Consider the following 17,086-nt stretch of genomic DNA (forward strand, 5'->3'; position numbering starts at 1 on the left):
TCAACGTTTCCCACAATACTCCTAATACTTTAGGGCATCCAAGACTCAGTTGACATAACCAACTCACTGCCCTAATTCACTAATCTTCCTGATCTAAAGTGTTTCCTGATTAAATATCATCACAGGTGGAACATTGCCACAGAGGGCTGTGGGGGTCAAGTCAGTGGATATTTTTAAGGCAGAGATAGACAAGTTCTTGATTGGAACGGGTGTCAAGGGTTATGGTAAAAAGGCAGGAAAATGGGATTAGGTGGCAGAGATTATCCATGATTGAATGGCGGAGTAGACTCGGTGGACCGAATGGCCTAATTCTACTCCTATAACTTGTGAACATAACATTTTCATCAAACAATGACACAAATTGCAGGAGTAACTCAGTGCACCAGGCGGCATCTCTTGAGAACATGGATAGGTGATAGCTCAGGTCGGAACCCTTCTTCATATTGATTTTAGTGGGGAGGAGAAAGCAGGAAGGAAGATGGTAGGGGTGGGACAAAGTCTGGCAAATGGTGGGTGGATACAGTGAATAAGGCTTTGATTTGTAGATGGTTGGACAAAGACCAGAGATGAAAAGACAAAAAGTATAAGATAAGAAGATAAGGATAGAAGATGCGCAAAATGTGAAGCCCGAAAAAGAAAATAGGTGATAGGGGACAGGGGAAGGGGGGAGGTGATTGGGAGAAATGGGTGTGCATTCAGGTGGGACATAGGGAAGAGAGGAATAAATAAAGGGGCAAGGGAAAGGAGTGGGGTGTGCTTATAGATTTGTTACCTAAAATTGGAGAATTTAATGTTCATACAAAGGAGCATTTACAATTCCCATAGTGACCTTTCTGTCCTGGATCACCTCCATTACCAGAGTGAGGCCGCTTGCAAACGGGAGGCACAGCCCCTCATATTCCACTTGGGTAAATTACAACGGTTTGGGATCCTCCCTAAGCCTCTGCGTTTCTCTGTCTCTCTTTTTTCCTTGAAGAGATTCTTTAAAGTCCACCTCTGACCAAGAATTTGATCTTCCTGTGGTTTAACGTTAATTTTGTTTGATCGTACTCCAATGAGGTTTTGCTATGTTAAAGGTTTTGCTCTATGTGAAAGTTGTTATTACATGTTATTCGAATAGCTGCTGGATTATTGCATCCACCAGAAAAATAACTCTTTAGTGTCTCATTGTCTGCTGCAAAGCCCAAACCCACGGTCTTGACCAGCAAACTGCCTATCTAATTTCAAGTCAAGTCAAGAAAATTTATTGTCATGTGGCCCAGATAGGACAATGAAATTCTTGCTTGCTGCTGCACAACAGGATATTGTAGGCATAAATACAGAACAGATCAGTGTGTCTATATACCATAGACCATATATATATATATATATATATATATATATACACATAAATAAACAGATAAAGTGCAATAGGCTGTTACAGTTCAGAGTTTGAAGTTGTGTTTAATAGTCTGATGGCTGTGGGGAAGAAGCTGTTCATTTCACGGGGGACCTCACTGAAACTTACCAAATAGTGAAAGGTCTAGATAGAATGAATGTGGAGAGAATGTTTCCACTAGTGAGAGATTCTAGGACCAGAGGCCATAACCTCAGAATAAAAGGACATAACGTTAGAAAGAAGATGAGGAGGAATTTCTTTAGACAGGGGATGATGAATCTGTGGAATTCACTGCCACAGATGGCTGTGGAGGCCAAGTCAATGGACATTTTCAAGGCGGAGATTGACAGATTCTTGATTGGTAAGGGTGTCAGGGGTTATGGTGAGAAGGAAAATACGGTTGAGAGATAAATCATTCATGATTGACTCGCGGAGTAGACTTGATGGGCCGAATTGGCTAATTCTGCTCCGAGAGCTTATTAACGTATGATGGATAAAGTCAAATCAGGCTCCCACATCTACAATGGACAGCAAAATCCATCTTTGAAATGTGTGCAACTCAATGCAGAGGTTTATAAGAGCTTTACACTTTTGGCTGTTTGAAGTGCAAATGACTATATTTAAGATTAGTTGCCATCTATCAATGCAGTCTCCAAGATGTCAATCAAGAGCAGGAATCCCGCCAATGTTTCCATCTTCCTAAACCAAGGCAGCAAGATTGACAGTAATGAAACAGTGACTCAGGTAAGATTGAATAACCTTGGACAGTCTGCGAACACTGAGTTAGACTTTTCACCACACTGTGTTTTAACACAAGAGAAAATGGGAACCAAAGTCATGTAAATGGTGTGAGAGGATTAGTTACCTCATCCAGTAAGGCCAAGTGAACGGGTGTATGGTCCGTCTGCAACTGAAAATAGCTGGACTCAGACACAGTCCAATCAACCCATTTCAGCACTCCCATCGCCACCACCGGAAACCTAATAATCAGAAAATGTTATTACCAGACGAGGTACACAGCCAAGTCCTCTGCTTTTCATTGCACAGCGACTGCCAAAACATTTTGTCACCACTGTCATAAGTGATATAAAGGGGGAACCTCATTGAAACATAGAGAATAGTGAAAAGCTTGGATAGAGTGGATGTGAAGAGGACGTCCTTTAATTCTGAGGCTACGACCTCTAGTCCGAGACTCTCTCACTAGTGGAAACATCCACTCCACATCCACTCTATTCAAGCCTTTCACTATTCTATATGTTTCAATGAGGTCTCCCCTCATCCTTCTAAACCCCAGCGAGTGCAGGCCCAGTACTGACAAACGCTCAACATAGGTTAACCTACTCATTCCTGGGGTTATTCATATAAACTTCCTCTGGACTCTCTTCAGAGCCAGCACATCCTTCCTTAGATATGGTGCCCATATTCTAACAACCTCCACTGCTAAATTGAATTTCATGTTCTGGGAATCATACGTTCTAGGAGCAGAATTAGGCCATTCAGCCCATTAAGTCTACTCCGCCATTCAATCATGGCTGATCTACCTTTCCCTCAACCCCATTCTCCTGCCTCCTCCCCATAACCCCTGACACCCTTAGAATCTGAGAATCATGAGTGAGACACACCTGCCTTTTCTTAATACAAATCTCTGAACCTGGTAGCTGTCGAAGAAGAAGATCACTGTCAGAGCTTAGGAAAGTTTCTGCCCAACATCCAACATTCATCCAGCATTTCACCCATTATCCAAATGGGCGGCAGGAGTGTTGAACGCTTGGTATGATCTGTCATAGATGCACCATTGAGCAAATCTACTCACACAGTGCTCCTCTGTGAAGTTGCTGCACTACTTAAATAAAGAGTACGGTCCATCTACTCTGACAGAGCAACTCTGTGCCCCAAGATGCTCACCAAACATGTCCATAGCCCCTCATATCCAATGGCTTTCAACTGATCTGCCAACGGGTAAGTTGTGCACTGTGATACTCACCGAATACATTGATAAAGCGTTCCCAACTCAGCAACCAGCTCTGAAGCCCCTTTGTTTTCATTGCAGCACAGATTGTGGACGGTCTCAATTGCCTTTGAGGTGGATTTCAGCTCATCTTTGTTGATGTTAAATCTTTTGTTCTATCAGATAAAATAACAGCTCTGAGTTAAACTGCAACACAAGCCCTAGAAAGTCGAAAAGTTCGCAAAACCCCAGTCCATCAAATTTTTGAAAGTTGTTATCAGGATTTGTTTTTCCATAAACCTGTCAGTTTTGCACATTGAACAATAAACCTGTCTTTAATCACGACACTGGGACTAAAATTCTAATCCTTTCAAAGTAGATAATTATCGTCATTATTGTACTCATCTATCAGAACACAGTAAATGAACAACATAATGTAACATTTCTGGTCAAAGTCTGGATTTTTTCCCCCATTAAGACCATTTTCTATCTGCAATTAACTGATCTGTTTGGAGTATGTGTTGTGCTAAGTACAATATATAAATGTACAAAATGCAAGTCATTTTATTGTTGATTACAGATTTACTTGGCCTTTTCCAAGGATCATCTTCCCTTCCCCTATAAATATTATGTTATCCTATCGTACAAGGCATCAGAGTTTGGTTTGGCTACAGCTCTACCCAAGTGACTGCCAAGAGCTGTGGATGTGGCCCAGTCTCTCACACAAACCAGCCTCATCATCACTAACTCCATCTACACTTTACGTTGCCTCTAGAAAGCAGCCAACAAAATCAAGGATCTATTTTACCCCTGTGATTCCCTCTACTCCCTTCTCTTGTTGGGCAGAGAAAAGGCAATTCTGGATTTAGTGTTGTCTAATGAACCAGATTTGATAAGAGAACTCGAGGTAAAGGTACCGCTTGGAGGTAGTGATCATAATATGATTAGTTTTAATCTGCAATTTGAGAAGGAGAAGGTTAAATTGGAAGTGTCAGTGATGCAGTTGAACAAAGGGCATGAGAGAGGAGTTGGCCAAAGTAGACTGGAAAGGGATCCTAGCAGGAATGACGGTGGAACAGCAATGGCAGGAATTTCTGGTCATAATCCGGAAGACGCAGGATGATTTCATTCCAAAAAGGAAGAAAGATTCTAAGGGGAGTAGGAGGCTACCGTGGCTGACAAGATTAGTTAGGGATAGAATAAAACTAAAAGAAAAGATGCATAACACAGCAAAGAGTAGCCGGAAGCCAGAGGATTGGGTAACTTTCATAGGACAACAGAGTGAAACAAAACGGGCAATACGGGCTGAAAAGATGAAGTACGAGGGGAAGCTGGCCAGGAATATAAAGAAGGACAGTGAAAGCTTCTTTAGATATGTTAAGGGAAAAAGAGTAGCAAAGTCAAATGTGCGTCCCTTGAAGGCAGACACGGGTGGAATTATTATGGGTAACAAGGAAATGGCAGAAGAGTTGAACAGGTACTTCGGATCTGTGTTCACTAAGGAAGACACAAACAATCTCCCAAATGTACTGGAGGACAGAGGATCTAAGGGGGTAGAGGAACTGAAAGAAATTTTCATTAGGCGAGAAATAGTATTGGGTAGGCTAATTGGGAAGGATGATAAATCCCCTGGGCTGGATGGTCTGCATCCCAGGGTCCTCAGGGAGGTGGCTCTAGAAATAGTGGATGCATTGGTGATCATTTTCCAATGTTCAATAGATTCAGGATCAGTTCCTGTGGATTGGAGGATAGCTAATGTTATCCCACTTTTCAAGAAAGGAGCGAGAGAGAAAACGGAGAATTACAGACCAGTTAGCCTGACTTCGGTGGTAGGAAAGATGCTGGAGTCAATTATTAAAGAGGTAATAATGGGGCATTTGGATAGTAGTAAAACGATTAGTCCAAGTCAACATGGATTTATGAAAGGGAAATCATGCTTGACTAATCTTCTGGAATTTTTTTGAGGATGTGACAAGTAAAATTGATGAAGGGGAGCCAGTGAGTGTAGTGTATCTAGACTTTCAGAAAGCCTTTGATTAGGTCCGGCACGGGAGACTGGTGACTAAAATTAGAGCACATGGTATTGGGGGTAGGGTGTTGACATGGATTGAAAATTGGTTGGCAGACCGAAAGCAAAGATTAGGAGTGAACGGGTCCTTTTCAAAATGGTAGGCAGTGGCGAGTGGAGTGCCGCAAGGCTCGGTGTTGGGGCCGCAACTGTTTACCATATATATTAATGATTTGGAAGAGGGAATTAGGAGCATCACTAGCAAGTTTGCAAATGACACAAAGCTGGGTGGCAGTGAGAAACATGAAGTGGATGTTAGGAGGTTGCAGGGTGACCTGGACAGGTTGAGTGAGTGGGCAGATGTGTGGCAAATGCAGTATTATATAGATAAATGTGAGGTTATCCACTTTGGCGGCAAAAACAAGGGAGCAGATTATTATCTCAATGAGGTTAGGTTAGGTAAGGGGGAGGTGCAGCGACACCTGGGTGTCCTTGTACACCGGTCACTGAAAGTTGGCATGCAGGTACAGCAGGCAGTGGAGAAAGCTAATTGAATGTTGGCCTTCATAACAAGAGGATTTCAGTATAGGAGTAAAGAGGTTCTTCTGCAGTTGTATAGGGCTCTGGTAAGACCACATCTGGAGTATTGTGTACAGTTTTGGTCTCCTAATTTGAGGAAGGACATCCTTGTGATTGAGGCAGTGCAGCGTAGGTTCACAGGATTGATCCCTGGGATGGCGGTACTGTCATATGAGGAAAGATTGAAAAGACTAGGCTTGTGTTCACTGGAGTTTAGAAGGATGAGGGGGATCTTATAGAAACATATAAAATTATAAAAGGACTTGACAAGCTAGATACAGGAAAAATGTTCCCAATGTTGGGCGAGTCCAGAACCAGGGGCCACAGTCATAGAATAAAGGGGAGGCCATTTAAGACTGAGGTGAGAAAAAACATTTTCACCCAGAGAGTTGTGAAATTGTGGAATTCCCTGCACAGAGGGCAGTGGAGGCCAAATCACTGGATGGACTTGAGAGTTAGATAGAGCTCTAGGGTTATTGATTGGGGACGATCAGCCATGATCACAATGAATGGTGGTGCTGGCTCGAAGGGCCGAATGGCCTCCTCCTCCTTTTCTATGTTTCTGTACAGAAGATTCAGGAACATCTGCTTCCTTGCTGTTATCAGAATATTGAATCTCCAAAAGCCAAGGTGCAGTCCCGATCTTCCAACTTATCTTGTTGCGGACTTTGGACTTTTTCTCTGTAATAGTAATGCTATAATGCTGCAACACGATATTCTGCATTCTGGTGTTTTTCTCTTTGTACTATTTATTGTATTTGTGAATGGCTTGATTGTACTTATGTATGGTATGATTTGACTGAACAATGCCAAAAAAAGTTTCACTATATCTTAAAACACGTGACAATAATAAACCAATACGAATAGAAAAAATGTAGTAAGGAAACCAATGGGACTGAAGGCTTTAAAAGAAATAGCTGCAAAGATAATGAACTCATTGGCTGTGATCTTTTAACGTCTAAGGTAAGTTCCAGCAAAAAAACTATTGCAAAACCACCAATGCCACCCCCATTCTCAAGAAAGAGGAAATGCAGAAAGCAAGAAACTTTAAGGCTATAATTAATCTGACACTTGTCATTAGTTAGTTCTGCAATCATTACGTACAAAAATTAGTAATAGTAGAAATATCAGAACACAATCAAAAACTGTTTCATGTGAACAGTTGATTAAGGGAAATGGTGTTTAACAAATGTATATATTTTTTACAAAATTGCATTGTTGAGTTTATAACAAGCACACTGGATAAACGAGAAAATGTAGACATACCGCATTACGATTTCCAAAAGACTTTTGTTCAGCTGCTGGACAAGAGGCTTTTGCATTGGCATTTTAGTATGGTTCGACAATTAATTAACTAATAGAACACTAACAGCCAGGATGAATGGGTCATTTTCAGGTTGGGAAGTTCAGTGCCATAGGATACTGTGATTTTCCTTAACACAAACTCTCAGTTTCCATTGAATCCCACGTTATAAGCGGAAATGCGTGCTACAGCATGGTTTTCTCACAACAGTGATTATCCCGCGGGATAATATCTGCCACATTCAACAACACATCTGTGCAGATATTTCAGCCAGGAAATTAACTATATTGGTTCTAATGTGATAATTTCTTTTATTCTTCAAAATATATCCCACTCCCCTGCCAAAGATCTGTGGGAAAAGCAAAGGAGGTAGAAATTATAGACCAAGAATATGCGAAAAATCAAAACTCCTGATCAGATGTATATAAACAAGCTGATGGAAGTTATGTTATTGTAACATGAAACGTATCCTGATTGGTAATCACAGCACCAAATTTGGTCTATGAAACCAGATTTATACAGACAAAAATTACAGCCAAAAATACTATTACCTGTCATGCTTTAATCTCCCTCTCCTCTCTTCAGGCTTTTTCCAAACCCCCCCCGATATCCCCCCTTCCCCGATATCTACAAAAATTGCAGCCAACTGACTGCCACTTGTTGAAAACACATCAACTGGGGTTCACATCATCACTAACAAGCAGATTGACAACTGCGATATTTACAGACAATGAGGTGTAGTTTACTTTAGTTTAATTTCGGAAACAGGCCCTTCGGCCCACCGAGTCCACACTGACCAGCAATTAACACTGTTCTACTGGGGACAATTTTAGATTTATACCAAGCCAATTAACCTACAAACCTGTACGTCTTTGGTGTTTGGGAGGAACCCAAAGATCTCGGAATAATCCCATGCGGTCACGGGGAGAACGTACAAACTCCGTACAGCCAGCACCCATAGTTGGGATCAAGCCCGGGTCTCTGGCGCTGTAAGGTCTGTTTGATATTGCTGGGAAGTTACAAGTATACATTTTGTGGTTACCATTTTCACATAAATTCCATAAATATAAATTTCTCTATTTCACATTTTTTGGTAGTGGTTTGTGAATTCAGTAAGGGTGAATTTTGTTACCCAAAGTGCCATAATGTGAGGGTCGTTTGTATTGATATCAATGATGATTTATTGATTTGCAAAGATTCATCTAAAACAAATTGTTAGGAAGACACAGGGAGTCTGTAAATGGACAGATAGGTTAGGCAAGGGGCGACATTTAGCAGATGGTCGAAAAATAAAAAAGTGGAAATATTAAGTTATCTACTTTGCTGGGAAAAACAGAAAATCAGTGGTAAGATGTTACATAATCCCACACGATTTGGACGTCCTATTTTGTAAATCTCCTGCTGAGAGATGTAAGTATAGGATGTATTTAGGAAAGCCAATGAATTGTGGGCCATCATTGCAAAAGGGTGGAGTGTAGAAGTCTTACACTAACTGTACAGGCAGTTTTGATCTTCCAATATGAGGAAGTATATACTCGAAATGGAAGCTGTTCAGAGAAGGTTCACAAGCATGACTCCTGGGATGAAGGAACTGTCTTATGAGGAATGGTTAAACACGATCGCAAATGAAAGAGATGATTCCATTGAAATATACGGGATAGATGTTGAAAGTTTGCCCTTCTGCGGAACTTTGAACTAGAGGACAGAATTTTAGAATCGGGGTCAGCAAACTTAAAATGGAGATGAGGAAAAAAATGACCTTGCTCAGTAAGCCATGTATTTTTAGCTTTCTCCACCACACAATGCTGTGAAGGTTGAACCATTGAATAAAGATATAGATTGACAGGATTTGGGCCCATATTCTGTCAATCTAAACCTTTTTCTTCCTCTGCCATTGGGCAAGAAACACAAAAGCTTGAAAGTCTGTAGCACATGCTATACGCAAGCATGATTCAGAGTTCAGAAATAGTTTCTTCCCCACTGTTATCAGACTTCTGAATGTTCCTTTTATAAGATGACAGCTATGTTCGGGAAAAACATGCAAACAAATGAATTTCCAATGTGTTTCTATAAATTGTGCAATTTTCAAAATATTTTTCATCTTTGCAAACATAAGCAGTGTAACTGGAAAGCCACACAACTAGGTATGTTAGCTACTTTAATTTCTCTTGACCCTCAGCACAATTAATAGATATAACTAAGTGGAGGCTCATACTGGATTCCCGTATGAACCCAGTGATTTCCCAGCAATCACTAGCTGAACCCAAAGTGGAGGCTCCGGAAGAAACATGCAGGAATTTCACAGCCACGTTCGAAGTTACAGGGATGGACCAGGAACAAACAACTCGTGGACTGGATGTGGCCATGGAATGGCATAAAGATGGCACACCCTTAGATACAGCCTCAACAATTAAACAAACATGGTGTACTTTGGGTTCAGCCAGTGAACAATCACGGGAATCCAGTGTGAGCCGATGTTTCTTAGCCCCGCTTTTATGACCATATGCAAAATATAAAGCTAACCTTTTTCCACGATTCCACCACACTGGCTGCATAAGCTAGGATGTAGATGTACTTGTGCTTATGCTCGGGATTGATTTTGGAGCCCGGTTTGAAGAGAGATTGCATAAAAAGATCAAGGAAAGCCGGGACTCTAATCTGGAAAGAGAAGGAAACAAGCAGAGTTAGATATGGGCAACCCTGGTACAACAGAACAAAGCTGTAATACACTTTCCAGTGAGAAGATCACTAATCGAACAGAACAGAAGGATTTTACTGACTTTCCTGAAGTACTTGTTTTCAAACTGGCTTGCAGAGCTCCATGTGAAATACAAATCAGCTCTTATTTCTTTAAACATAGCCCTCAAATGTGGCAATGAACCACACTTTATAAAGTTCTAAATCTGGATTTTGGCAAATTAGAAAAAAATAATAAATGAGTAGACACAAAAATAATAAATGAGTAGACACAAAAATAATAAATGAGTAGACACAAAAATAATAAATGAGTAGACACAAAAAGCTGGAGTAACTCAGCGGGACAGGCAACATCTCTGGAGAGAAGGAATGGGTGAAGGAAAGGGTCCTTCTCTCCAGAGATCCTGCCTGTCCCGCTGAGTTACTCCAGCTTTTTGTGTCTATCTTCGGTTTAAACCAGCATCTGCAGTTCCATCCTACATAAATAATAAATGAAATGGGATCGGTCTCATTATTAATAGAGTTTACAGGAAATTGAGTCATAGTGATACAGTGTGAAAACAGGCCCTTCGGCCCATCTTGCCCACCCCGGCCATTTATATTCCACCAATTCATCAGAGGTCTCAATCAATAGAGTTCAATGATATCTGCTTGAAAATTCACTGGGATAGGATTCTTGGGTTAGACATGACACTCCAATCAGAGAGACACCTTACTCAAACTCTTTGTCTGAGCTGGCGGAGGATGTAATCTCTTGCAAACACTTCTGCCAACCATTCAATAATATTTCATTCAGTGTCCCATAGAAATTGAAGGAGCCCGGAGCCCAGTGCTTGAAAAGATTGTCATATAAAACATGTGGCCGAGGACATTTCTTACCAATTCTACAGGTGGTGGATCCATGCTGGTGAACATTTTATATAAAACTGTGATATCAGCAGGATTCAGAGCTCCTTTGGACAGCATGGCACCCAGTGCCTGACAAGCTCGGGGGTAGGATGCAGCTGTGCCCAACGCCAGGGTAATCTGACTGGCATCATGACCTCTGTGGGAAGATAGCGTAAAGAGAATTAAGTTTCCTTGAGTTGAAAGGAAATCACAAGGGCTGTGAAATTGTGTGGACATTGCTGAGCAGTATAGCGTGACACACAACTGAACAGACTGGAAACTTGCTTTGTGCTGAGTTAACAGCGATTACATCAAGCAAACAACAAAAACAAATTACATCAACCACAGCAAAAACAGCAAGAACCTCATCATCCCAGAATTAGTGAAGTGAAAGTCAGCTATCCAGTAATCCTTGTTGGAAATGGATCAACATTGACCTTGGTCCTTGTGAGGGGTGGTAGGTGGGTGGGGGGGGGGGGGGGGGTCCCTATGGACAAATAACCTAACTCAGTGGGACAGGCAGCATCTCTGGAGCGAAGGAATGGGTGGCGTTTTGGGCCGAGCCCTTTCTTCAGCTCAGACTTCAGATTTGGTGGCTAGGTGGAGATACTGAAGGAAGGTCAGCATCTGTGGATCCAGCACCAATCAACAATATAGAGGTGGAGGGAGGGTGTTGTGGGAACATGAGCTTTGTTGCAGGGCAACCTTCTAGTTTCATGAAGCCCTTTGCATGAATTTCAATTCAATTCAAAGTCATGGGGGAAGGAGGAATGTGATCCTGCAAGATGACCAACCAGATCTTTGCTTTGATGGGGAAAAAAAATAGAAGTCTATGCGTTGAATGATGACAGACAGACCAAAGATCTGTTCAGAGAAACCTAGGTGGCCTTAGGAACAATTTATTAAAAAGTTAAAATGTAGATACAAGAATCAGTCAGGAAGGCAAGACCAAGAGCAAACTGGGTGATCGTTTCACTGAACACTTATGCTTAGCCCACCTTGGCCGATGTGATCTCCTGGTTTCCAAACATTTTATCTCCACTTCCAATTCAGCCTTCTCCGTAGTCACACGCAAATTGGAGGAACAGCACCGCATATTTTGCTTGGGCAACTTACAACCCAGCGATATGGACGTTGATTTCCCTAATTTCTAGTAACCCCTGCATTCTGTCTCTCAATGCCCTTCCCCTCCCGTGTCATCCTGCTCGTTCCACCGTTCACTTCCTTGTATCCCTTCATTATCACCTCTTCCCGAGCCAACAATGGACCATTATGAGCTCCACCCTTCCTTGATCATCTGTTGCCGACCCTGCTTTGTTCTGGCCTTTTCTTACCTCCAGTTCCCTCCCCTCTACTTTCAGTCTGAAGAAGGGTCCCGACCCAGAAACGTCACCCATTCTTTTCCTCCAGGGATGCTGCCTGACCTGCTGAGTTACTCCAGCACTTTGTGTCTATCTTCGGTATAAACCAACATCTGCAATTCCTTTCTACACAGGCAAACAATAAACTGTACAGCAGATTTCCTTGGCTCTCAGCATAATTGGTCTTTAATGCAAGAGGATTTGAATACAATTTGAACAATTGCTCCAATTGTACAGAGCTCTGGTGAGATCAGATTTGAAACATGGTGTCTTGGTCTAACCTTCCCAACTAAGGAAGGGCGTACCTGTGATAATGAAATTTGGCAAAAAATTCACGAATTGATTCTTTCGATAGCAGTTCATTGAAAGTGGAAAGATTAAGCAGATTGGAGAAAACCTGAGTTTAGAAAAATGAAAGGTAATCTTGTGTAAATTGAAGTGAAAGTAAAAAACAGTGCAAGATAAGATGGCAAGAATGAAAGCTGACAAATCCCAAGGAACTGACACTCTACATTCCAGAGTTTTGAAAGAGGTGATTACAGATCGTGTCTCTTCCCAAAATTCCATAGATTTCTGAAGTTGTTCCTGTAGATGGGAGAGTAGCAAATATGAACCCATTATTTAAGAGAGAAGATAGAGGGAAAACAAGCAACAATCGATATGCTGGCTTCATATCAGTAGCAGGGCAAATGTTGGAAATCTATTACAAGGATATAACAGAAATCTTGAGAAGAGCAGTAGGATTGAGTAGAGTCAGTAAGGGAAATCATGTTTGACTATTCGAGTTTTTTTGAGGATCGGGCTTATAGAATAGACAGGGGAACCAGTGATGTAGTGCCTAAGATAAAGCAGAATCTATGGGATGGGCCAAAATCCCATCTCTAGTAATATACGACTTGGGCTCCAGGACCAGACTCGGCTCTTGCAAACTGTTCAAGTTCAATAATGGGACTGGCTTCTAACCAACCACATCGAAAATTAGCCATTCACAAATCTATTTTGGCTAAATCAGTCAATTATCAACAAATATTGAAGGCATCTTCGACATTGCTATCAAATGGCATTATCAATAACTTGTCCACCAATGCCCATTTTAGGTTTCACCAGGATCACGTCTTCAGACACACTGGATCATAGAAGTGAGGTGACATTGACTGCCCTTGGTTGACATCAGCTTTCAACTGAGTATTGCATCAACATGCTCTGGTGAAACTGAACATTAGGCATCAAGGGGATAACATTCCAATGGTTTGCATTGTGCCTCGCACAAAGCAAGATGGTTGTTATTGTTGGAGTCAATCACCCTAGACTGCCACTGCAAGAATTCCTCAAGGCAGTTTCCAAGGCTTGGCGATCTCTGGCTCATACATCCATAACCAACTTTCAAAAGAGAGAAATTGTGATGTTCGCTGTTGATAGAACAATGTTCAGTTCCATTTGCAACTCCTCAGTTCATGAATTAGCCCATGCCTGCATATAGCAAGACAACAACTATATTCAGGCCCTGTTAAGTGGCAAGTAACATTCATGCCATGAATTGCCATACAGTGGCCATTCCCAACCACAGATTCTAACTGCTCACCCTTCTTATTCAATGACGTTACTATAGCTGAGTTATTATCCTGAGACATTGACAAGAAAGCCACCTGTACCAGCCATATAAATACCATGACAATGAAAATGGTGTAAAGTGACCTGCACAAACGCATGAATGACTGTAGATGCCCATGGGTGAGTTAATGATGACCAGTATACATCTAATGGATAATGGAATATGAGAAGTAGACATACATCAGATGAATAGTGCTCATAGATAGAGCGTGAACAGTGCCCAAATGAGAGTTTAGCAGAATGCCATTGTCAGAGTGAGGCTAAACACAAATTGGAGGAACAGCGTCTCATATTTCGCTTGGGCAGCTTACAGTCCAGTAGTATGAATATTAATTTCTCTAACTTCAGGTACCCCTGGCATTCCCTATCTTTCTATCCCTCCCTCACCCAAGTCACACTAGCTCCTCATGTTTACCCTACACACAGCTAACAATGGCCCGTTCCCTTTATCATCGTTACTTTTTTGCATATCTTTCATTCATTGCTCTGTATCTCTCCACATCACCATCTATATCTCGTGTTTCCCTTATCCCTAACCAGTCTGAAGAAGGGTCTCGACCCGAAAGGTCACCCATTCCTTCTCTCCAGAGATGCTGCCTGTCCCGCTGAGTTACTCCAGCTTTTTGTATCTATCTTTGTCCGAATGAGAATGATGACCCATGGCCACATCCGACAATGTGGAAGATCCCCATGCACAATGTGGTACAAGGTGACCAATGAAAGTGTAACTGAATCCTTGAGCACTTTAGGAATAGTAGGAAGGGGATCATTTCAATAAATACAGCGGCATGTCTTTGAAATAATGCCTTGGAAATTTTCCAAAGTCCCAAAGTTCCAAAGGATTGATTGTATTCTTACTTCTCATGTGCATATCTCTGAACTTCCTGTGCAATTCTTCGGACAGCTGCCCCACCTTGTTCTTCTTGAGCCAACACAGACATTATAGACTGAGCGTAAAGGTATGTATGCTCCCCGTGACATACCATTTTCTGTGAATATTGTCAAAAACAATGTTAGTGAAAAATCTCTTACACATATGCATACAAATGGGAATCTTAAATTAAAACCAGCAAAAGGAACAACAGGGAGTCTTGTTGTCAGAGAGCCGCTAACTAAAATACATCTTTAGAAATGTAAATAAAGCTGGAGAAGCTGCAAAAGTACTAGAATCTAAAGGGCCTGTCCCACTTGGGCGTCATTTGCGTGTCACGCAGATGGTGCGCAAAGATTTTGTACATCCCAAAATCCTGGGGCGCAGCGCGTCACTGCCTCTTCCTTTTCCTCTTCCCTTCGTTCCATAGATGCTGCTGCACTTGCTGAGTTTCTCCAGCATTTTTGTGTACCTTTGAAGTTCATATATAATGACAATACAACTAGTAATTTGAAGAATACCACCTGATAAAAGAGCAAGATGCTCCATCAGATGATGAAGTGAAAGTGGATGAGACAAGCTGATGTAATCAGATCAATGTTTCTCTGCCTGACAGCATTACAGAGCACACGACCCCAGAGTGTGGGTTTAATGACAGTAACTATAGGCCACACTTCCTTGTGGGATTGGCCCTCAAGGGAAACGGAGAGTACTGTGAGACCTCCTGACCTTGGGAAAACCAGCACAGGAACTGACCCGGGGTTGGGAAACATTTTTGAGAGAGAGAGGAAAATAAAATAAAATAAAGAGGGAGAGAGGAAGAGAGGGATTTGATCTCCCGTGGGAGGGGATGTGCGAAATGTAGTGTGAGATCAAAGGGCAAGCTGTGATTATGATGTATCACCCATAAAAAGTCAACCATCTGACGCAAATCTCATATGAATTGGCGGAGGGGATTGCAAACCTGGAGACATGAAAGTGGGGGCTGTTGATGAGTTTGCTTCTTCATAAGTGAACTGCTTTGTACCAACATCCCAAATAATTCAGCTATCGCAACAAACTGAATAGAAAGGCACTCACTGCAAATTCAGGCAGGTTTTTCTCCAAATGTTCTTCACCCCCATCAACAAGTGTGGCAAGAGAGGTGCGGAGAACACGGGAGAAGACCTCGAGCTGCTGACAGGCCGTTGACACGCTGGTTATTTCACCCTGGTATCCAGCGTCTGAGATTAGCTGTGGGGAGACAAAAACATAAAAACAATTTACCTCCTGAATAAATGTATAAAAGGAAAGTGACTTTTTACCCCATTAAATTGGTTTTGATTTAGCCAGAGATTTGGTTCTTATTATACTTAATCTTTGTTTTAAATCGTTAGATAGTCCATCCTCATATTCAATTTCCACTGGTACGCTGTGCATTATCTTTCTCCTACAGGGTAAGGAGCAGTTCTAGGATCCATTACAGGGATGCTGCCTGTCCTGAAGGAAGGTGACAGAGCCAAAGTAAATGTGCATCAAAATGTCATGGACATAATGCAGCAGATTTGACAAGGAAAGTTGTCTTTCTTTGGAATCATTTTTTCCTAACAATATTAGGAGTAGGCTAATTCCCCCCACAGCCCCCGCCCCCGCCCTGTCTTTCAATAGGACTATGGTCGATCCTAACATAGCAAGAATACAACTCTCCTGCTCACTTCCCATTCCACTTGACTCCCTCAGAGTTAAAATGTAAATCAATCTCCACCTTGAGTAAATTCAATGACTTCACCTCCACAGCTCTATGGAGTAGTGAATTCCAAAGGTGATCAACCCTCTGAATGCAAAAATTCTACTGCACTGTTATAAATGGATGACCCTTTACTCTTTCACTCACTTGTAACAACTTGTTAATTCTGTGGTGAAATTTGCATGTAGTTCAAATTGTTCACAGCTCACTGGACATATGCGCTATCTAGGTGTGAGAATGTAACTGAGAATCATTCTACAGTATTGAAAGATTACTGTAATCCGTCAAATGTGAAAGCAGACTTTATTATGAAGATGTTATCACAAGCCATGCTTGTGGTTAAATATGAGATGTGTGCTTAAAGAGTCTGCTTGAGAATGGAAAGCATAAGTAGGCTGAAACGAGGCTGTCTATCTGTCCCGAGTCCATGCAAGTTCCAAGCATGCTGAGCTGTTCTGCATTCAGGTCCCAATTCCCATAGGGAGAGCACCCAGTGTTGAACCTTCCTCCCAAAGTTGCTTTGAAGGGTAGATGATAAGTTAGATGAGATGAGTTAGATTAGATGAGAGTGTAGATGAGTTAGATAGCGCTCTAGGGGCTAGTGGAATCAAGGGATATGGGGAGAAGGCAGGCACGGGTTATTGATAGGGGACGATCAGCCATGATCACAATGAATGGCGGTGCTGGCTCGAAGGGCCGAATGGCCTCCTCCTGCA

General features: G+C 41.9%; 1 protein-coding gene across 3 annotated transcripts in view; it reads right to left on the reverse strand.

Annotated features, from left to right (window-relative positions):
- nelfcd (negative elongation factor complex member C/D) overlaps positions 1–17,086 on the reverse strand; it is a 52,186-nt gene that overhangs the window by 12,214 nt on the left and 22,886 nt on the right. For all 3 annotated transcript variants that reach the window (XM_033042020.1, XM_033042019.1, XM_033042022.1), the window contains exons 6-11: positions 15,725–15,877; positions 14,632–14,762; positions 10,793–10,958; positions 9,740–9,874; positions 3,363–3,502; positions 2,244–2,358 (exon numbers count right to left, since the gene is read on the reverse strand). In XM_033042020.1, coding sequence (XP_032897911.1) covers positions 2,244–2,358; positions 3,363–3,502; positions 9,740–9,874; positions 10,793–10,958; positions 14,632–14,762; positions 15,725–15,877 — 840 coding nt within the window. The remainder of the gene's footprint in view (positions 1–2,243; positions 2,359–3,362; positions 3,503–9,739; positions 9,875–10,792; positions 10,959–14,631; positions 14,763–15,724; positions 15,878–17,086) is intronic.

The sequence above is a fragment of the Amblyraja radiata genome, chromosome 23, assembly GCF_010909765.2.
Source record: "Amblyraja radiata isolate CabotCenter1 chromosome 23, sAmbRad1.1.pri, whole genome shotgun sequence".
Taxonomy (NCBI): Eukaryota; Metazoa; Chordata; class Chondrichthyes; order Rajiformes; family Rajidae; genus Amblyraja; species Amblyraja radiata.